A 13,751-nucleotide genomic window follows, 5' to 3' on the forward strand; every position below is an offset into this window, starting at 1 on the left:
GCAGCTCGGGGCCGTGGGGCAGCGCGGGGCCATGGGGCAGCGCGGGGCCGTGGCTCCCACGGGAGGCTGGGCCGGCGCCAGCGCTGAGCTCAGAGTTTCCGTGCGGAGCAGCCGGTTCACACGGCAGCGCTGGGGCCCTGAGGCTGCTCCTGCCCATCCGGGGGGATCTGGGCAGCCTCCAGCGCCAGCGCCACCCCAGGAACGCTGTACTCCATCTAGGAGGGTGCGGAGGACCTGGGCTGGGGGGAAAGGGGGGGACACCGGCTTCCCCCTCCGCATGGGGCCAAGGCAATGCTGGAGCTGCTGTGCTGGGACATCCCGTGCCCGCCCGGCGTGCACTGCTGCTCCCCAGGGACACGCTCCTCCCTGCCTCTCGCTGCGGCCAGGAGAAGCGCAGCAGGGGACAAGGGAGCACCCAGCCCATGTGGGGACAGCGAGAGCAGCGCCGTGCAGCTGGTGGGACAGGGGCTCGCGGCCCAGAGCCAGAGCCCACTGTGGAGGGGCTGGACCCTGCCACGGCCTCACGGCACTCGATGGCACCGAGGAGAGCGGACGCGTGCCGCGTGCGGGGAGCAGTGGCAACGTGCGCTGCAGCCCAGGCCACGCTCTGCAAGGCCATGGCCGGGCACCGGCAGCTGGTGCTGCAGCTGGGGGGCAGCGCCGACGGCCCCCGGCTGCGGGAGGAGCGGCGCAGGAGGAGCGCGGAGGCCCGGGAGCTCAGCTCTGGTAAGGAGGGGGCTGCGGTGCCCCCCCTGCACCCACCCCGGGCCGACGGAGGCGCCCAGGGCCACCCCGGCTCAGCGGCCGCGTCCCGCAGGGCTGCGGTGCGCTCTGCTGGCGGGGCTGCGGCAGGCACCGGGGAGCCCCGAGGAGCGCCGGGAGCTGGAGCGGCTGTGGGTGCTCTTCCTGTCCGCGCTGGAGCTGTTCCTGCAGGACCTGCGCAGGGCCCACCGCCTCTGCCAGCTCTTCTCCCTGCAGGGGGGCGGCGCGGCCCCCCTGCGCACCGGGCTGGGGAACCGGCGAGGGGGGGGCCCCGCGCAGCCCCCGGCTGCCCCGTGCCTGGAGGAGGAGATCGAGCAGGTGAGGGCCACGCTGGCAGAGATGGAGAGCAGAGCCAACATCCCGCTGTGGACGGTGGAGGCCACGCAGTCGGCGGGCACGGGCAGCACCACGGCCGTGTCGGGTCAGGGGGGACCTCCCGCTGGGCCCTGCTGCAGGGTGCTCTGAGCGGGCGCAGGGGAGGAGGCAGGACCAGCATCCCCCTTGCACCCTCCAGTGTCACAGAGCAGGGGACGGGACCTTGTGTACCCTGCAGCCAGGGCAAGCGATGCCCCCACCGTGCTGAGGGAACGGGACCAGCTTCAAGGGTCAATAAAACCCCTCTCACCCCACCAGAACCAGTGTCCCCTCCTTTCCTGCCCACAACTGCAGAGGGACTGGCAAGATTCAGGGGTGCCAGGCGGGGACAGAGCCCCCGGAAGGACAGTTATAAACATGCTTTTATTTATACATTAACCGTGGCTCAGACTGCAAAATTAATTTAATAATAGCCTATGATACAGAAGCCGGGGCAGCGGCTGCGCAGGGGGAAGGGGGACGTGGTGGTGCCGGTCAGTTGTCCTGGCTGTGGGTCTGCTTCGCGTAAGTCTCCCGCACATACTTCTTGTAGGCTGAGGAGAGGAGCAGTGCGGGGCTGAGGGGCGGCCGCAGCGGGGCCGGGGGCTGCACCACTGTGGACCATGGGGGCACAGAGAGCGGGATGGAGGGGAGGGCGTTATGTGTGTGGTGCATGTGTTCTGCCCCAGGCACTCACCGGTTTGGTTCTTCCAGAGCTCAGCAGCGTGTGTGTTCAGGGGGCTCTCGATGTTCGGCTCTGGGGACGGCAGTGGGGTCAGTGGGGGGGCACCCGGACCCCTGAGCCCCGGCCCCCCCCGGCAGGCGTGGGACCCACCTGCCAGCAGGCTCTGGATGGAAAGCAGGATGGTGCGGACGTCGTAGAGGGCCGACCACTTGTCCTTGAGGATGTCGAGGCAGATGTTGCCCTGGGTGTCAACGTTGGGGTGGTAGCAGGGGGTCAGGAACCGCACCGTGGGTGCGGTGTAGGGGTACCCGCTGGGGAACTCCAGTGACAGCTTGTACCGCAGCTCCTCGTAGGCCTGCGGGCAGGAGGGGGTCAGAGGGGCGCAGACCTGGGGGGAGCCCGGGGTCCCACTGCGCCGGGTCCCAGGCGCTCACCGTGCCCGTGGCGCCGTTGATGGTCCCGATCCACTTGAAGAGGTTGTCGGACTCGGGGAAGGCGGAGATGCCTTTGTCACCGGACATCTGGGGGGGGCAGCACGTCAGGGCCGACCGGGAACCCCCCCCACCGGCTCGGCCCCGTGACACCGACACCCTCTCCCTCGCCGGGCCCCCACTCACCATGAGCGCCATCAGCTCCTGCTGCAGCCTGCGGGGGAAGCACACGTTACCGGCGGGGCCCGGCGGAGCCGCCCGGCCCCTGCCCCCGCCCAGCCCCGGCTCCTCACCTCTTCCCCACCGCGCCGCGGGCCGCCGTGGCCCCCGCCTCAGCCGCTTTGCGGGGCACGGCGGCGGGATCCGCGTTCTGCGAGGCCATGGCGGCTCCGGGCCCCTGCCCCCCGGTTCGCGGGCGCCGAACGCGGGTCCCGCTCCCGGGCGGCTCCGCACCGGGCCCCCCTGCGCTCCCCCCTCCCGCGGCTGCGCAGGGCCCGGACCCGCAGCGGCAGGGTCCCGGTGCCGGGGTCGTGGTGCAGGGGTCCCCGGTGCACGGGTTCTTGGCTGGTCCCGGGGCAGGGGTCTCCGGTGCACGGGCTCTTGGCGGGTGCCGGTGCAGGGGTGCCCGGTGAGGGCCTCTCCGGCGGGTCCCGGTGCGCGGTCCCGGTGCGCGGCCCCGCCGCTGAGCGCTGCTCTCAGCAATCGCCGCGTCCGGACCCGCCCCGCTCCCGCGCCCCGTTTGAATGTGCGGAACGTGCGCCCCGTCGGCCAATCAGCGCGCAGCCCAGTTCGACCTGGCCAATCGGCGCTCGCCGGGGATGCGATGCCACGGTAACGGCGAGCGGCTGCTGCCCAGCCACCGCCCCGCGGGCGCGGAGCCGCGGCCCCAGCCGGCTCTTAAAGGGCCCGATCCCCTTTCCCCGGAGGCGGAGGCGGGTGCGAAGCGGCTTTTATTGGGGTCCAGGGGGCGGGGCTCAGGGCTCCGGGGGGCTCTCGGGGGGCGGCGCGTCCGCCCCGCGGCGCAGCGTCTCCATGTGCTTCTGCATCTTCTCGGTCATCCAGGCCGGCGGCACGAACGGCTTCAGCTCCTCCAGCCGCAGGTCCACCGAGTCCCTGTCGGAGGTGGGGTGAGATGGGGGCCCCCAGCATGGACCTCAGCGTCCACCACAGAGCTTGGCACCCAGCACCGAGCCTGGAACCCCAGCACCAAGCCCAGACCCCAGCCAGCATTGAGCCTGGACCCAAAGCACCCACCATGGACTCCTAGCTACCACCAAGCCCCAAACCCCAGCACCCACCCTCCACCAGCACCCAGCACGCCATGCAGCATGGGGCATGGCCCCACCAGGACAGTCTCCCCACAGTGTTGGGGTCCCCAGGCCAGCAGCCCCTGGCCCCACAGCATGGCCACATCCACATCATTCCTCACCGGTAGTCATCGCTGGCAGCCAGATCTCGGATGTCCTCTTCAAGGAGGAGGTAGGCCTGCGGCACAACAGGAGGACGCCTCAGGGCTGCCACACATGGCGAGGACAGTGCCATGTCCCCCATCCCCAAACGGCATGACTTGCTCTCCTGGGCACCCGGATCCCAAGGGACTGTGGCTGCATCCCTGGGAGTGCCTCTGCCCCGCATGCCCTGCCCTGGCATCCTGGCAGAGCCTCTGTCCTGGACCTGCGGTGGGTCTCTGTGCAGTCCCCGACGGCTGCAGGAGCCCGGAGCCCGGCCGTACTCACCATCTTGCCCCCCGTGGCCCTCATGTGCTGCTGCTCTGCCAGCCAGTGCTTATCCTGTGGGTCGGCTGCGTACTGCAATAGAGCAGCAAGGACCTGGCTGAACACAGGAACAGACCCTCCCACTCTGACCCCCCTCCTGCTGGGACGCTGCACCCGCTCCAACGCTCCCCACAAGGGCTCCGGCTCCTCCAGCCGCAGGGCCTTGCTCCCAGCAGACCCGCCACCGTGGAGGCTGCGCTAAGCCCTCAACTAGCGTCCAGGGCCCCGGCCAGCCTGCGGGAATGTGCTCCGGGACAAAAAACAGGGGCATGGTGGGGCAGGAACACAAGCGATCCAAAGCACAGGCTCCCCACTCCCACCGGAAACTGATTCCAAGCCAGACCCGAAGAAGGAAGTGTTTTGCTGCGGCATCTGACCTTAAAGAGGTGGGGATGCTTGATGTAGAGTCGCCCTCTTGTTCCTCCCATCCCGAGAGCCCTGGAAGAGGAGCAGGAGAGGTGTCACAGCGCGCGAGGGCGGTCGTGGTGGCACGGGGACACCTCTCTCCTCCCCAGGCCCTTCCTGCTGCTTTCGAGGCAGAGAAGCGAAGTGACGGGAGGGTCTTACAGGCTCCTGCCTTGGAGACACCACCCTCCAGCGACAGGGCCGCTCCTTACTTGTTTGCTCGAGATCCCAGCACAAAGGTTGTGGTTTCAGTCAGTCGGGATGGATCCCACTACAGAGCAATTGGAAAAGGGGCAACATTAGAAATGAGGCTGGTGCTGGCCCATGCTCCATGAGCTCAGCTCTCTGATGGGGCACCTCAAACAGGCCCCGGCCTGGGAGCTGGCCCCTGAGCTGATTTAAGCCGTTTCCCTGCTGGGAAACCCTTGTGGGATCCACCTGGCTGCTGCTGCTCTCCCCAGGTCTCCTAACAGCAGCCCCACACCACAGAGCTAAAGGCTACCCTGGGGGAGGCAAGCAAAGGCCTCCAGGCACTTCGCTCCTCTTCTTGCTTCTCTCTGTGCCACAGGGGCCCGTCGGGGCAGAACACAGCTCAGTGCTGTCCTCTGCTCCTGCAGCAGCAGGGCTCTGCTGGCGGGAGCAAAGGGGAGGAGAGGGTGAGCCCAGCAGCGTTGGCCAGCCAATACCTTTGGTCCATCCCTTCTCACAGGCTCAGAGACTTTGAGCTTCCACCTGAGGGGAAGGAAAATGCAGTGAGAATGGGTCCCTGTGGGACCAGCACAGCCCCCACCAGAGCCGGGGCTCAGTCCCTGCTCCAGACCCTCATCTTTGCCGCATGTTCTCTCCCTGGCAGCCACGATCCCACCACCCCCCTCAAGCTGCTCACTCCAAACAGTCCACCTGGACCTTTCCACCCCTCCAGGCCTGTTTAACGCCACTTCCTCAACCTACCCCCCTCCTCCTGGGCACCCCCTGCGCCTCTCCTTCCCATGGGAGGGGAAGCAGACCACAGCCTTTCTGTACTCCCGATTTGTGCTGCCTCATTTCCCACCCACCCTCCCAAATCAGGGCTCCAGCTCAGGATGCGTTCTGGTACTCACGCAGCCATGCCAGAGGCCCCGCGATCGTTCAAGAGGCTCTGTCCTGGAGGCCGCCCCTTTCTCTGTGTGGAAGAAATCCTCCAGAGACTCAGCTCTGTGAGCTGAGAACCTGCTCGGCTGCACCCCCCCGGGGAAGCTGCTCCTTCTGTCACCAGCAGCAGCGCTGGCAGGAGAACAGGCTCCCCCAAGGCAGCACAGCAGCCGCCTGTGCCCCTGCAGAAACGCCCCTACCTTCTTGGGAATGGGGCTCCCTCGGCGGTTCAGCTCCTCGTCCATCTGCCGGGCTCGCTGGAAGCGGAGCAGCAGTGGGATGAGCAGGGCCCTTCTCCAGCCACCGCTCTCCCTTTGCGGGGAAAGGCTGCTCCCACCGCACCTCGGCGAGAAGCGCCAAACCACGGGAAGCAGCTGCGATTTTCAGGGCCCTGCAGGTCCCCCCCTCCCAGACTCACCCCCCCCGCTCTACCCCCAGACAGGAAGAGGCACGAGAGCAAGCAATTTCAAGCCTCCTCCTCCTCCCAGCTCTGACAAGTCATTCAGGCCTTTGGGAACAATGACAACTTTCACCTTTGGCACTGTCTGCTCATGGGGCAGCCTGGGAACAACCTTTTTCCCATCTGAGAACAGCAGTTTGGCCTGCAGGAAGAGGAAGAAAGGTTACTCCATTCTGGGTCCAGAGGGGGACCTGCCTGACGCCCCCTCTTTCATGTATCTGCCCAACAGCCCTGTAACTGCTCTGCTTTCGGAGTGCCACCGCACAGCGCAGCAAGATGCAAAAGCACGATCCGAGCCTGACAGAGTCTGGGCACCTGGCATCGGGGCAAGGGGGCGGAACTGGATGATCTTTAAGGTCCCTTCCAAGCCAAACCAGTCTGTGGCTCTGCACCGTGTGAGGGCTGTTAAAAGGGACACATCCCAGCCAGGCGCAGGCTCTGCGGGGGTGTGGAGCCCCTCACTCCTCTCACCTGCTCCAGGCAGCTCCGACACGTCTCCTGGATGAGCTGCTCCGGGTCCACCTCCTCCCCGACGTTATCGCGGACGTTGGTTGCTGCCTTCTGGAAGAACTGGAGAGGAGCGGGTTAGCGCCTGAGCGGCCTCGGCGCGGCCACGCGGGCACGCACGACGGCTGCGGGCCCGTCCCGCGGCTCTCACCTTCATGTACTTGCTGAAGACGGCGCGGATGTCCTCGTTGATGCTGGGCTGCAGCACGGCGCGCAGCAGCTCCATGGACACGGCCGGGTCCGTGAAGCTGCGGGCGGAGGCGTCAGCGGGGGACACCCTAACCCTAACCCTAACCCTAACCCTAACCCTAACCCTAACCCTAACCCTAACCCTAACCCTGCCCCGGCCGCGCCCCCGGCCCCGCCCGCCCGTACCTGGTGGTCATCTGCGAGCGCCGCCCGCGCCGCTGCACCTGCCGGTGCTTGATCATGATGTTCCAGGGGCTCTGCGGGGCACAGCGTCAGGCGCGGCCCGCGCGGCCCGCCCGGCCCCCGCCGCGCCCCGCCGCACCTGCAGCTCCTCGGCGCCGTCCGCGCCCGCCCCGCCCGGCCCCGGCTGCTGCTGCTCCGCATCGCGGGCGGCGCCCATGGCGGCCCCGGCCCCGCACCGCCACACCGGAACCGCGCCGCGCGTCACCGCCCCGCGCCGCCGAGCCCGCGCGCCGGAAGTGATGCGCTGCCACGGCAACGGCGCCGGGGCCGCGTGGCTCCGTCCGGGCGCAGCAGCCCCGTCCCCGCCGCGCCTCGCGCGGACCCTTCCCCTCACACACGCGGCTCGGGCTCAGGTACGCCCGGGCGGGGGCGGGCCGCCAGCTCGCACATAGCCCGAGCCCCTCGGGCCTCCTGCCGGGAGCGGGGCAGGGCCCGGGTGCCGCCGTCACGCTCTGACCCTGCCCGGGGCACGGCGGCGGCAGGAGCGGGCGGCTGCTCGTCACCGGTGCGGTGTTTCCTGTGTGCAGCGCTGAAGGCCGGGCTCGTTCCTGTTCCAGCCGCAGCAGCTCCGTGTCTGTGTCCTCAGCGCCCTCGCGGCCCTGGAATCCTGCTGTTTATCTGAGGAAGCACTCCAGCCTTTCCTCACCTTGTCCGATGTGTGCAGAACGCTCAAAATGACTCGCCTGTGCTTTTCTAGACCTGTGCTTTTCCATCGGGTCAGCTGGAGAGCAGTGTAAGGTTAAAAGCATTTACCGATGTGTGGGTAATGTTTTTCCTTGTTCCTTCTAAGGTGATGGGAAGATAACCCAAAGAAATGGAATTTCCCAAAGCCCGAGGCATTGAGGTCGCTCATTGCCCCGCACCCAGAGCCGCTGGCACAGAGGATGGTGCCGAGCAGAGGGGTCCTGGTGTGCCCCGTGTGCAAGGGGAAATCCCTGCACTGTGCTGCACTGAGGGAAAGCAGCTTCTCCTTCCCCACTGGCTCTGCCGGACGCTGCAGCCCAGTGTCTGTGGCACAGGCACGGTGCTGGTGCTGCCGGAGGATGGTCTGCGGGTGTCTCTCAGCCTGCGTCACTGCAGCCTGTGGCTGTGTCCCCTCAGTGTGACCTGTGGGATCCTCCCATTGCTGCTGTCAGCAGCGACAGCACTCAGCACCCGGGGGAGACCAGAGCCGGGAGCGGGAGGAGAGGCTGGGCCGCACACAGGGGAGGCTCCTGCCCTCCTTGTCCCCTCTCTGCTGCCCTGGCCGGGGCTGCGTCAGCGCGGGAGGGGACCAGGCTGATGCACGAACCTGACCTGCGGATGTGGAGCCGGTTGAGTTGTCATCAGCTCCATCACCACCAGCCCTGGGCTCATCACGTGCTTGTTTTGGTTCTTCCAAACTGTTCGCAACAGAGATAGGACGTTGTCCAGACGGGAGGGAAGGTAACTACGGCTGTGGAAAGTCATGGGAGGTGAGAGAAGTGGTTCTGTTCAACCTGCAAAGCTCGACAGAGAGAGGGCTCAGCTCAGTACGTGTGCTGCTGAGAGGACACTGTCAGTTGCTCTCTGTACCCACTGTGAGCAGACAAATCCTCTTGCTGGTTTGAATCAAGTGAGACATGGATCAGATCTATGGAAAAGCTTTCACAGAGACTTAAATCCCGCAACAAATTCTCATTAAAGGAGTCCCTGTTCTGGCAGGGGTGGGGATGTCTTTTGAAGAGCAGATCAGAGCAATGTCAGGGATCACCACAATGTAACTGATGAGATGACCTGTTTGGATCTCCCATTGTTTAATGGTATTTTTTCCATGGATCTGTGTGGTGGGTGCGCAGAACGCGCCAGCCTGTGGGTATCTGCCACGCACCAGCAGCCGCTTCGCAGCTGAGGCTTCCTGAATGCTTTCCTGATTCACAGAGATGCTTCAGACAAGTCCCATCTGTCCCTCAGCGCAGGCAGGTTCTGGTGGCAGCAGAAACCTGTTGAGCCCAATCCCACATCCTGTTTTGGCAGCAAGACTCATGCAAAAGCTTCGTTATCTCACTGGCTCCTCATGACAGCGTTGGCTCTGCCCTTGCAGGTCACCGCACAGCTGCGGTGTGAGAGGCAGCACAGGGCATTAGGAAGGAGGAATGGGACCATATCCTGTAAACTTTACCCTTTAACATCACAGGTTAACATCAAATGCTCTAAAAGTGTACCAGCCCTCACAGAAAAGGCACAGGAGTCTGGGTTTCAGTGGGCTTAGGTGGCTGGGAGAGGGAAGAGGAGAGGGAAGGAAACCCAGCGGTCTGAATGCCGAGAGCCCCTTTCCCATTGGTCTGTGTCAGCCTCAGGATGTTCCATGTCTGTGGAGTTGGGTGGGCACATGCAGGGGCCTGAGCAAGCCCCTGCTGCCCATGGAAGTGGGATTTACATGGATGCTGTGATCTCTGCATCAGTTCAGCGGTGACCTGCCCCAGTGCAGGCTCCGGGGGGTGTCCTGCTCCAGCAGCACACAATAAGCACTGGGCTGGGAGGTCAGGCCCGGAGCCACAGGGTGGAGCATCAGATCTCCGGCAGACATGGGTGGTTCGTGTGGAAATGGCACCGAATTGAGTCACAGCCACGAGAGGATTAAGCCTGTTCTTAAAATGTGTTTCTTGCACCAAGCCCTCTTCCCACACAGGTTTGGCAGCACACAGCAGTGCACCTTCCTGCTCCCAGGTCTCACCTCTTGCACTGCTGCTGCATCACTTTGGTATGACTGATGGAAAGCGCTCTGAGCAGGACCTTCACCTCTCCCGTGCTGGCAGGAAGCAGTGGACCCTGATTAGAACTGTAGAAATAACACTGAGCTCCAACCTGTTGATTTCAGTCCCCCCACAGCTACAGGTTTAAGCTTTGTCTTTTGATCCAGCAGGTCTGACCCATTCTTGCCTGGTGCTGGTGTCTCCTGGCCAGGCTAGTCCTAAAGTGTTCCTATAATGCTGATTGCACTTTGGCCTGTGTATAATTCAGGAAGAAATAACTAAATAGGAAGGCAAATAATTACAAGATCAGATTCCAACACTCCTGTGTGACTTGAGAATAACTCAATGTAAATGGGTTGTCACTCATTATTGAAGGTACTGCTTACTGTGTTATCTCAAACATATTAAATAAGTCTTTACCCTGAAATCAGGTGCAGAGAAAAGGGAAGTAAAGGTGGCAGCGCGTTTAATTTGTCTTTTACTCTCAAGGTGGGTGTCTGGTGAAGGCCATCAGCTTGGACCTGGGGTTTGAAGGCAGATTCCTGGGCTCTCTTCACCTTGGCTGAGCTCTTGACTTGAAATCCCGAGGCTTTTCCCTCCAGAGAGCTCCATCTCATTGGAGCAGACCCTCCCCTCCTCCTGGCCCCCTCCTGTCCTCCCTGCGGCCGGCTTGGGTTAGGGGTGGAGGAAGGCACTGGAGCGGCTCTCCAGAAAAGGGAATTACAGCGACCTGTGGGAGGTTCCCGCAGGTCACCCGGGAGCTGCTTCCTCCCACTCCCAGCCCGCCGGCAGGAACTTTAAGTCGCCGCCGGCTCCGTGCCGGTGCCACTGGCTCCGGCAGCATGAGAGCGAGCGGCGTCCTTCTGCTGGCGCTCCTGGCGCTGCGGGCAGAGCTGCAGGCAGCGCCCACCGCAGGCAAGTACGGGCGGGCTGGGAGCCCCGGCCTCGCCAGCACTGAGGGTGTTTTCTGTGTGTTCGCAGACTCACGGGATGGTTTGGGTTGGAAGGGGGGGCACTGCTGCGACCCCCTGCAGTGGCAGGGACATCCTCCCCTAGATCCGTGTTGCTGGGGATGTGTTTAATTAAATGTCTGCTTTAATCCCCGTGTTTCTGAAAGCTTCCTGTGAGGAGCTGGAGCCCTGCTCAGGTTTAGCCCTGGCTTCAATTGTGTAACCTTTGAGTTCAACAAAACTCCCGCCGGGATGCGAAGGGTTGCGGGACCGGCACGCAGGCACAGGGATGCTCGGGGGAGGTTTGGTTGAACCAGTGCCTGGGGCAGGGACTGGTGCCGATGCAGCCCCGACAGAGCCCGCGGTGCTGCACCGGGACTGGGATGGGCTGGACCCTGATAGTCCTGCTGGTGGCTGCCCCAGTGCTTGGCCTGGGGGCTGTTCAGGGCATTTCCCATCGTGAGCCCTCTGGAAGCACCAGCCCAGGGGAGGTGCCGTTCTGGAGAGGGGAAATTACCAAGGAAGAATAGTTTTCCTTCTAATATTATTTTTTTGGGGGGGAAAACCGGCCACGTTTCAACACAGTGAAAACAGCCCTTCTGTTGAATGAGCCATGAAGTGATTTTGAGAGCATTTTGCAGAGCCTCTTCTTTCAGAATGCTCCTGCCCGCATCGCCAGCTGAGCTCAAACTCTGAGGCAGCACCAGCTCCTGTGCAGTGGGAGCCCAGTTTGCTGCTGCTCTGTAACAGGATGCTGGGGCCATCGTGCACTGATCTAAGTGTGCCAGCAGAAATGTCATCACTTCCCAGTGCTCCTCTTGAGACCTGAGTTTCTTTTGGCCTCAGCTACAGGCTGGTTCTAAGCCCTGTGGCGTAACCCACCTTCTGCCAGCAACCAGAGGTGCTGGTGCCTCCGCTGCCAAAGCATTGGTCCTGTTCCCTGTCCCGGAGCAATGCCAGGGAGACGGCACTGCTGTGGGGAGCCATGGGCTGCGCTGCTGCCGAGTGGGATCGTGTGCTGCTGCTCAATGAGAGCTCATAGACCTGAGTGCTCCCAGTTCCTGCATTCCTGCCCTGGTTAAACAGCACCTACTGTATTTGGGCTGGTTTTGCTAAGCAGCTGCTGCAGTCACACACTCTCTTGCTTCTCCTCTCCACATTCTGCCCAGCTCCTCAAGCCCTGCACCCGCTCCCTGCGCGGTGCCTGTCTGTGGGTGGGATTCGGGGTGCACGGGATGGAGCCGGGGGGGTTGGAGCTTTGGGTGCGATGGCCGGGAGCTGCGGGTGCGAGGGCAGCGCACGGGGTGACGCTGCTGCTCTCTGCTCCGTTCCAGGGCGCCCCGGAGCAGCCCCGGACCCGCGGCTAAAGCCAGAATGTCCTGGACGCGCTCTGGTCGGGAAGAGCCTTTTGCCTGGGGACCGGCCCAGCGCGGTGCCCGTTCCGCTGCCCGGGAATGCCGCCCGCGATGGGACCTGGGAGTCGTGTGCGGAGTGGGTGTGTAAGGACCAGCGCCTGCCCGTGGCTGCTACAACGTCTGCTCCGGGGAAGAAGCCGGAGCCCGGGAGGGGGCCTGCGGCAGGGAACAAGCCCGCACCGGCCGGGAACAAGCCCGCACTGGATGGGAACAAGCCCGCACCGGCTGGGAGCAAGCCCGCACTGGCTGGGAACAAGCCCGCACTGGATGGGAACAAGCCCGCACTGGGTGGGAACAAGCCCGCACTGGGTGGGAACAAGCCCACACTGGCTGGGAACAAGCCCGCACTGGATGGGAGCAAGCCCGCACTGGGTGGGAACAAGCCCACGCTGGATAAGAACAAGCCCACGCTGGATAAGAACAAGCCCACGCTGGATAAGAACAAGCCTGCGCCAGATGGGAACAAGCCCGCTCCGCCTGGGAAGCCAGACACAGGGAAGAAACCCAGTTCAGGGAAGAAGCCAGCATGTGGGGGGAAGACTGAGACTCAGGAGAAGCCAGAGGTCGTAGCAAAGCCAGGGGCTGGAGGGAAGCCGGGGGTTGGAGAGAAGCCAGAGGCTGGGGAGAAGCCGGCCACTGGGGATAAACCTGTGCTGGGGGAGAAGCCGGAGACTGGGGGGAAGCCAGAAGCTGGGGGGAAGCCGGAGGCTGGGGAAAAGCCAGAGAGCGAGGGGAAGCCTGAGGCAGGAGAGAAACCTGAGTCTGACCAGGGTGACAGTGGGGAGGATGATGAGACAGATGATGACGATGATGATGATGATGATGATGATGATAAGGGTAAAAATGAGCATGGTGATGGTGATGATAATGGTGACGATGATGGCAACGACGATGGCGGCAGTGATGGTGATGATGATGGAGATGACAATGGCAATGAGAATGGAGATGATGCTGGAGATAATGATGGCGATGATGATGGAGATGATGGCAATGATGATGGCAACAACAATGGTGATGATAATGGGGATGACGGTGATGGCGATGGTGATGGCAACAGTGATGACGACAATGGCGATGACAACAGCTATGACAATGGCTATGATGGTGATGGTGGTGATGATGAAGACTATGGAGATGATGGTGGTGATGAAGATGATGACAGTGATGATGGTGGTGGTGGTTATGGCGATGACACTTGGTGATCGATGCCACCAGGTGTGTGAGGAAGCAAGCAGAGCCTGTGGTGGGTGGGTGAAGGGGTGGCTGCCCTGGGGCTCCTCCTCTGCCTCACTCTGCCGGGGCTGGCCCCGAGCACCAGCCACGTTTGGTCAGGTCCTTCTCTTTCCTAATAAACCTCACACTGAGCCACCAGCTTGGCGTGACAAGCTATCCCTGCTCAGTGCCTGGCATGGCCAGCCCATCAAGGCTGCCCCAGCCCTGTCGCATGCATAAGGAGCTCCTGTGCCTGCTTCTGCCTAGTGTGAGCCTAGCAGGGCCCTTTGCACAGCAACATGACCTGGTCCCCTGTGAGAGAGCCGCAGGAATGGCCCTGCCAGGAACAACAGAACATCTCTGGGCCAGGAGACCCTACCCAGCTCCCCAGGGGCTCCTTGGGGTGAGCTGCCCCACGGCCACCCTCCAGCATCCTCTGGCAGCAGCCGCCATGGCAGAGCTTGGCCAGGGCCCGCATGGGCTCCTGGAGCTGGGGACAGACCCATCCCCAGGACGTG

The 13,751-nt window shown here is 63.5% G+C and overlaps 4 protein-coding genes and 1 long non-coding RNA gene across 7 annotated transcripts; 3 read left to right on the forward strand and 2 right to left on the reverse strand.

Moving 5' to 3' along the window:
* Positions 1 to 326: 326 nt before the first annotated feature.
* LOC136020680 (regulator of G-protein signaling 9-binding protein-like) lies at positions 327 to 1,492 on the forward strand. Its single transcript, XM_065691997.1, has 2 exons — positions 327 to 726; positions 818 to 1,492. The coding sequence occupies exons 1-2, from the start codon at positions 423 to 425 to the stop codon at positions 1,225 to 1,227; spliced, it is 714 nt and encodes a 237-aa protein (XP_065548069.1). The 5' UTR covers positions 327 to 422; the 3' UTR covers positions 1,228 to 1,492.
* Positions 1,493 to 1,522: 30 nt separating this feature from the next.
* Positions 1,523 to 3,074, reverse strand: UBE2C (ubiquitin conjugating enzyme E2 C). Of its 2 annotated transcripts, none has more exons than XM_065691999.1 (6): positions 2,526 to 3,074; positions 2,419 to 2,446; positions 2,236 to 2,322; positions 1,952 to 2,156; positions 1,814 to 1,873; positions 1,523 to 1,670 (listed from the first exon to the last, which is right to left on the reverse strand). In XM_065691999.1, exons 1-6 carry the CDS (start codon positions 2,612 to 2,614, stop codon positions 1,612 to 1,614), a joined length of 528 nt encoding a protein of 175 aa, XP_065548071.1. In that variant the 5' UTR covers positions 2,615 to 3,074; the 3' UTR covers positions 1,523 to 1,611. The 2 variants fall into 2 exon arrangements, with proteins under 2 accessions (XP_065548071.1, XP_065548070.1); XM_065691998.1 differs by having other exon boundaries at positions 1,523 to 1,730.
* A 90-nt stretch (positions 3,075 to 3,164) lies between these two features.
* DNTTIP1 (deoxynucleotidyltransferase terminal interacting protein 1) lies at positions 3,165 to 7,154 on the reverse strand. Of its 2 annotated transcripts, XM_065691995.1 has the most exons (13): positions 7,022 to 7,153; positions 6,886 to 6,956; positions 6,662 to 6,758; positions 6,475 to 6,573; positions 6,077 to 6,145; positions 5,744 to 5,800; positions 5,513 to 5,574; positions 5,099 to 5,144; positions 4,625 to 4,683; positions 4,385 to 4,445; positions 3,969 to 4,040; positions 3,662 to 3,717; positions 3,165 to 3,345 (listed from the first exon to the last, which is right to left on the reverse strand). In XM_065691995.1, the coding sequence occupies exons 1-13, from the start codon at positions 7,097 to 7,099 to the stop codon at positions 3,207 to 3,209; spliced, it is 966 nt and encodes a 321-aa protein (XP_065548067.1). In that variant the 5' UTR covers positions 7,100 to 7,153; the 3' UTR covers positions 3,165 to 3,206. The 2 variants fall into 2 exon arrangements, with proteins under 2 accessions (XP_065548067.1, XP_065548068.1); XM_065691996.1 differs by lacking the exon at positions 3,969 to 4,040 and having other exon boundaries at positions 7,022 to 7,154.
* Positions 7,155 to 7,173: 19 nt separating this feature from the next.
* On the forward strand, positions 7,174 to 10,109 carry LOC136020686 (uncharacterized). The gene is made up of 2 exons (XR_010615449.1): positions 7,174 to 7,295; positions 7,470 to 10,109. It is a non-coding gene; the product is annotated as an uncharacterized LOC136020686 (long non-coding RNA).
* A 325-nt stretch (positions 10,110 to 10,434) lies between these two features.
* LOC136020646 (41 kDa spicule matrix protein-like) lies at positions 10,435 to 13,223 on the forward strand. Its single transcript, XM_065691919.1, has 2 exons — positions 10,435 to 10,571; positions 11,941 to 13,223. Exons 1-2 carry the CDS (start codon positions 10,499 to 10,501, stop codon positions 13,221 to 13,223), a joined length of 1,356 nt encoding a protein of 451 aa, XP_065547991.1. The 5' UTR covers positions 10,435 to 10,498.
* The last annotated feature ends 528 nt before the right edge of the window (positions 13,224 to 13,751 follow it).

This window comes from Lathamus discolor, chromosome 11 (assembly GCF_037157495.1).
Source record: "Lathamus discolor isolate bLatDis1 chromosome 11, bLatDis1.hap1, whole genome shotgun sequence".
Classification (NCBI taxonomy): domain Eukaryota; kingdom Metazoa; phylum Chordata; class Aves; order Psittaciformes; family Psittacidae; genus Lathamus; species Lathamus discolor.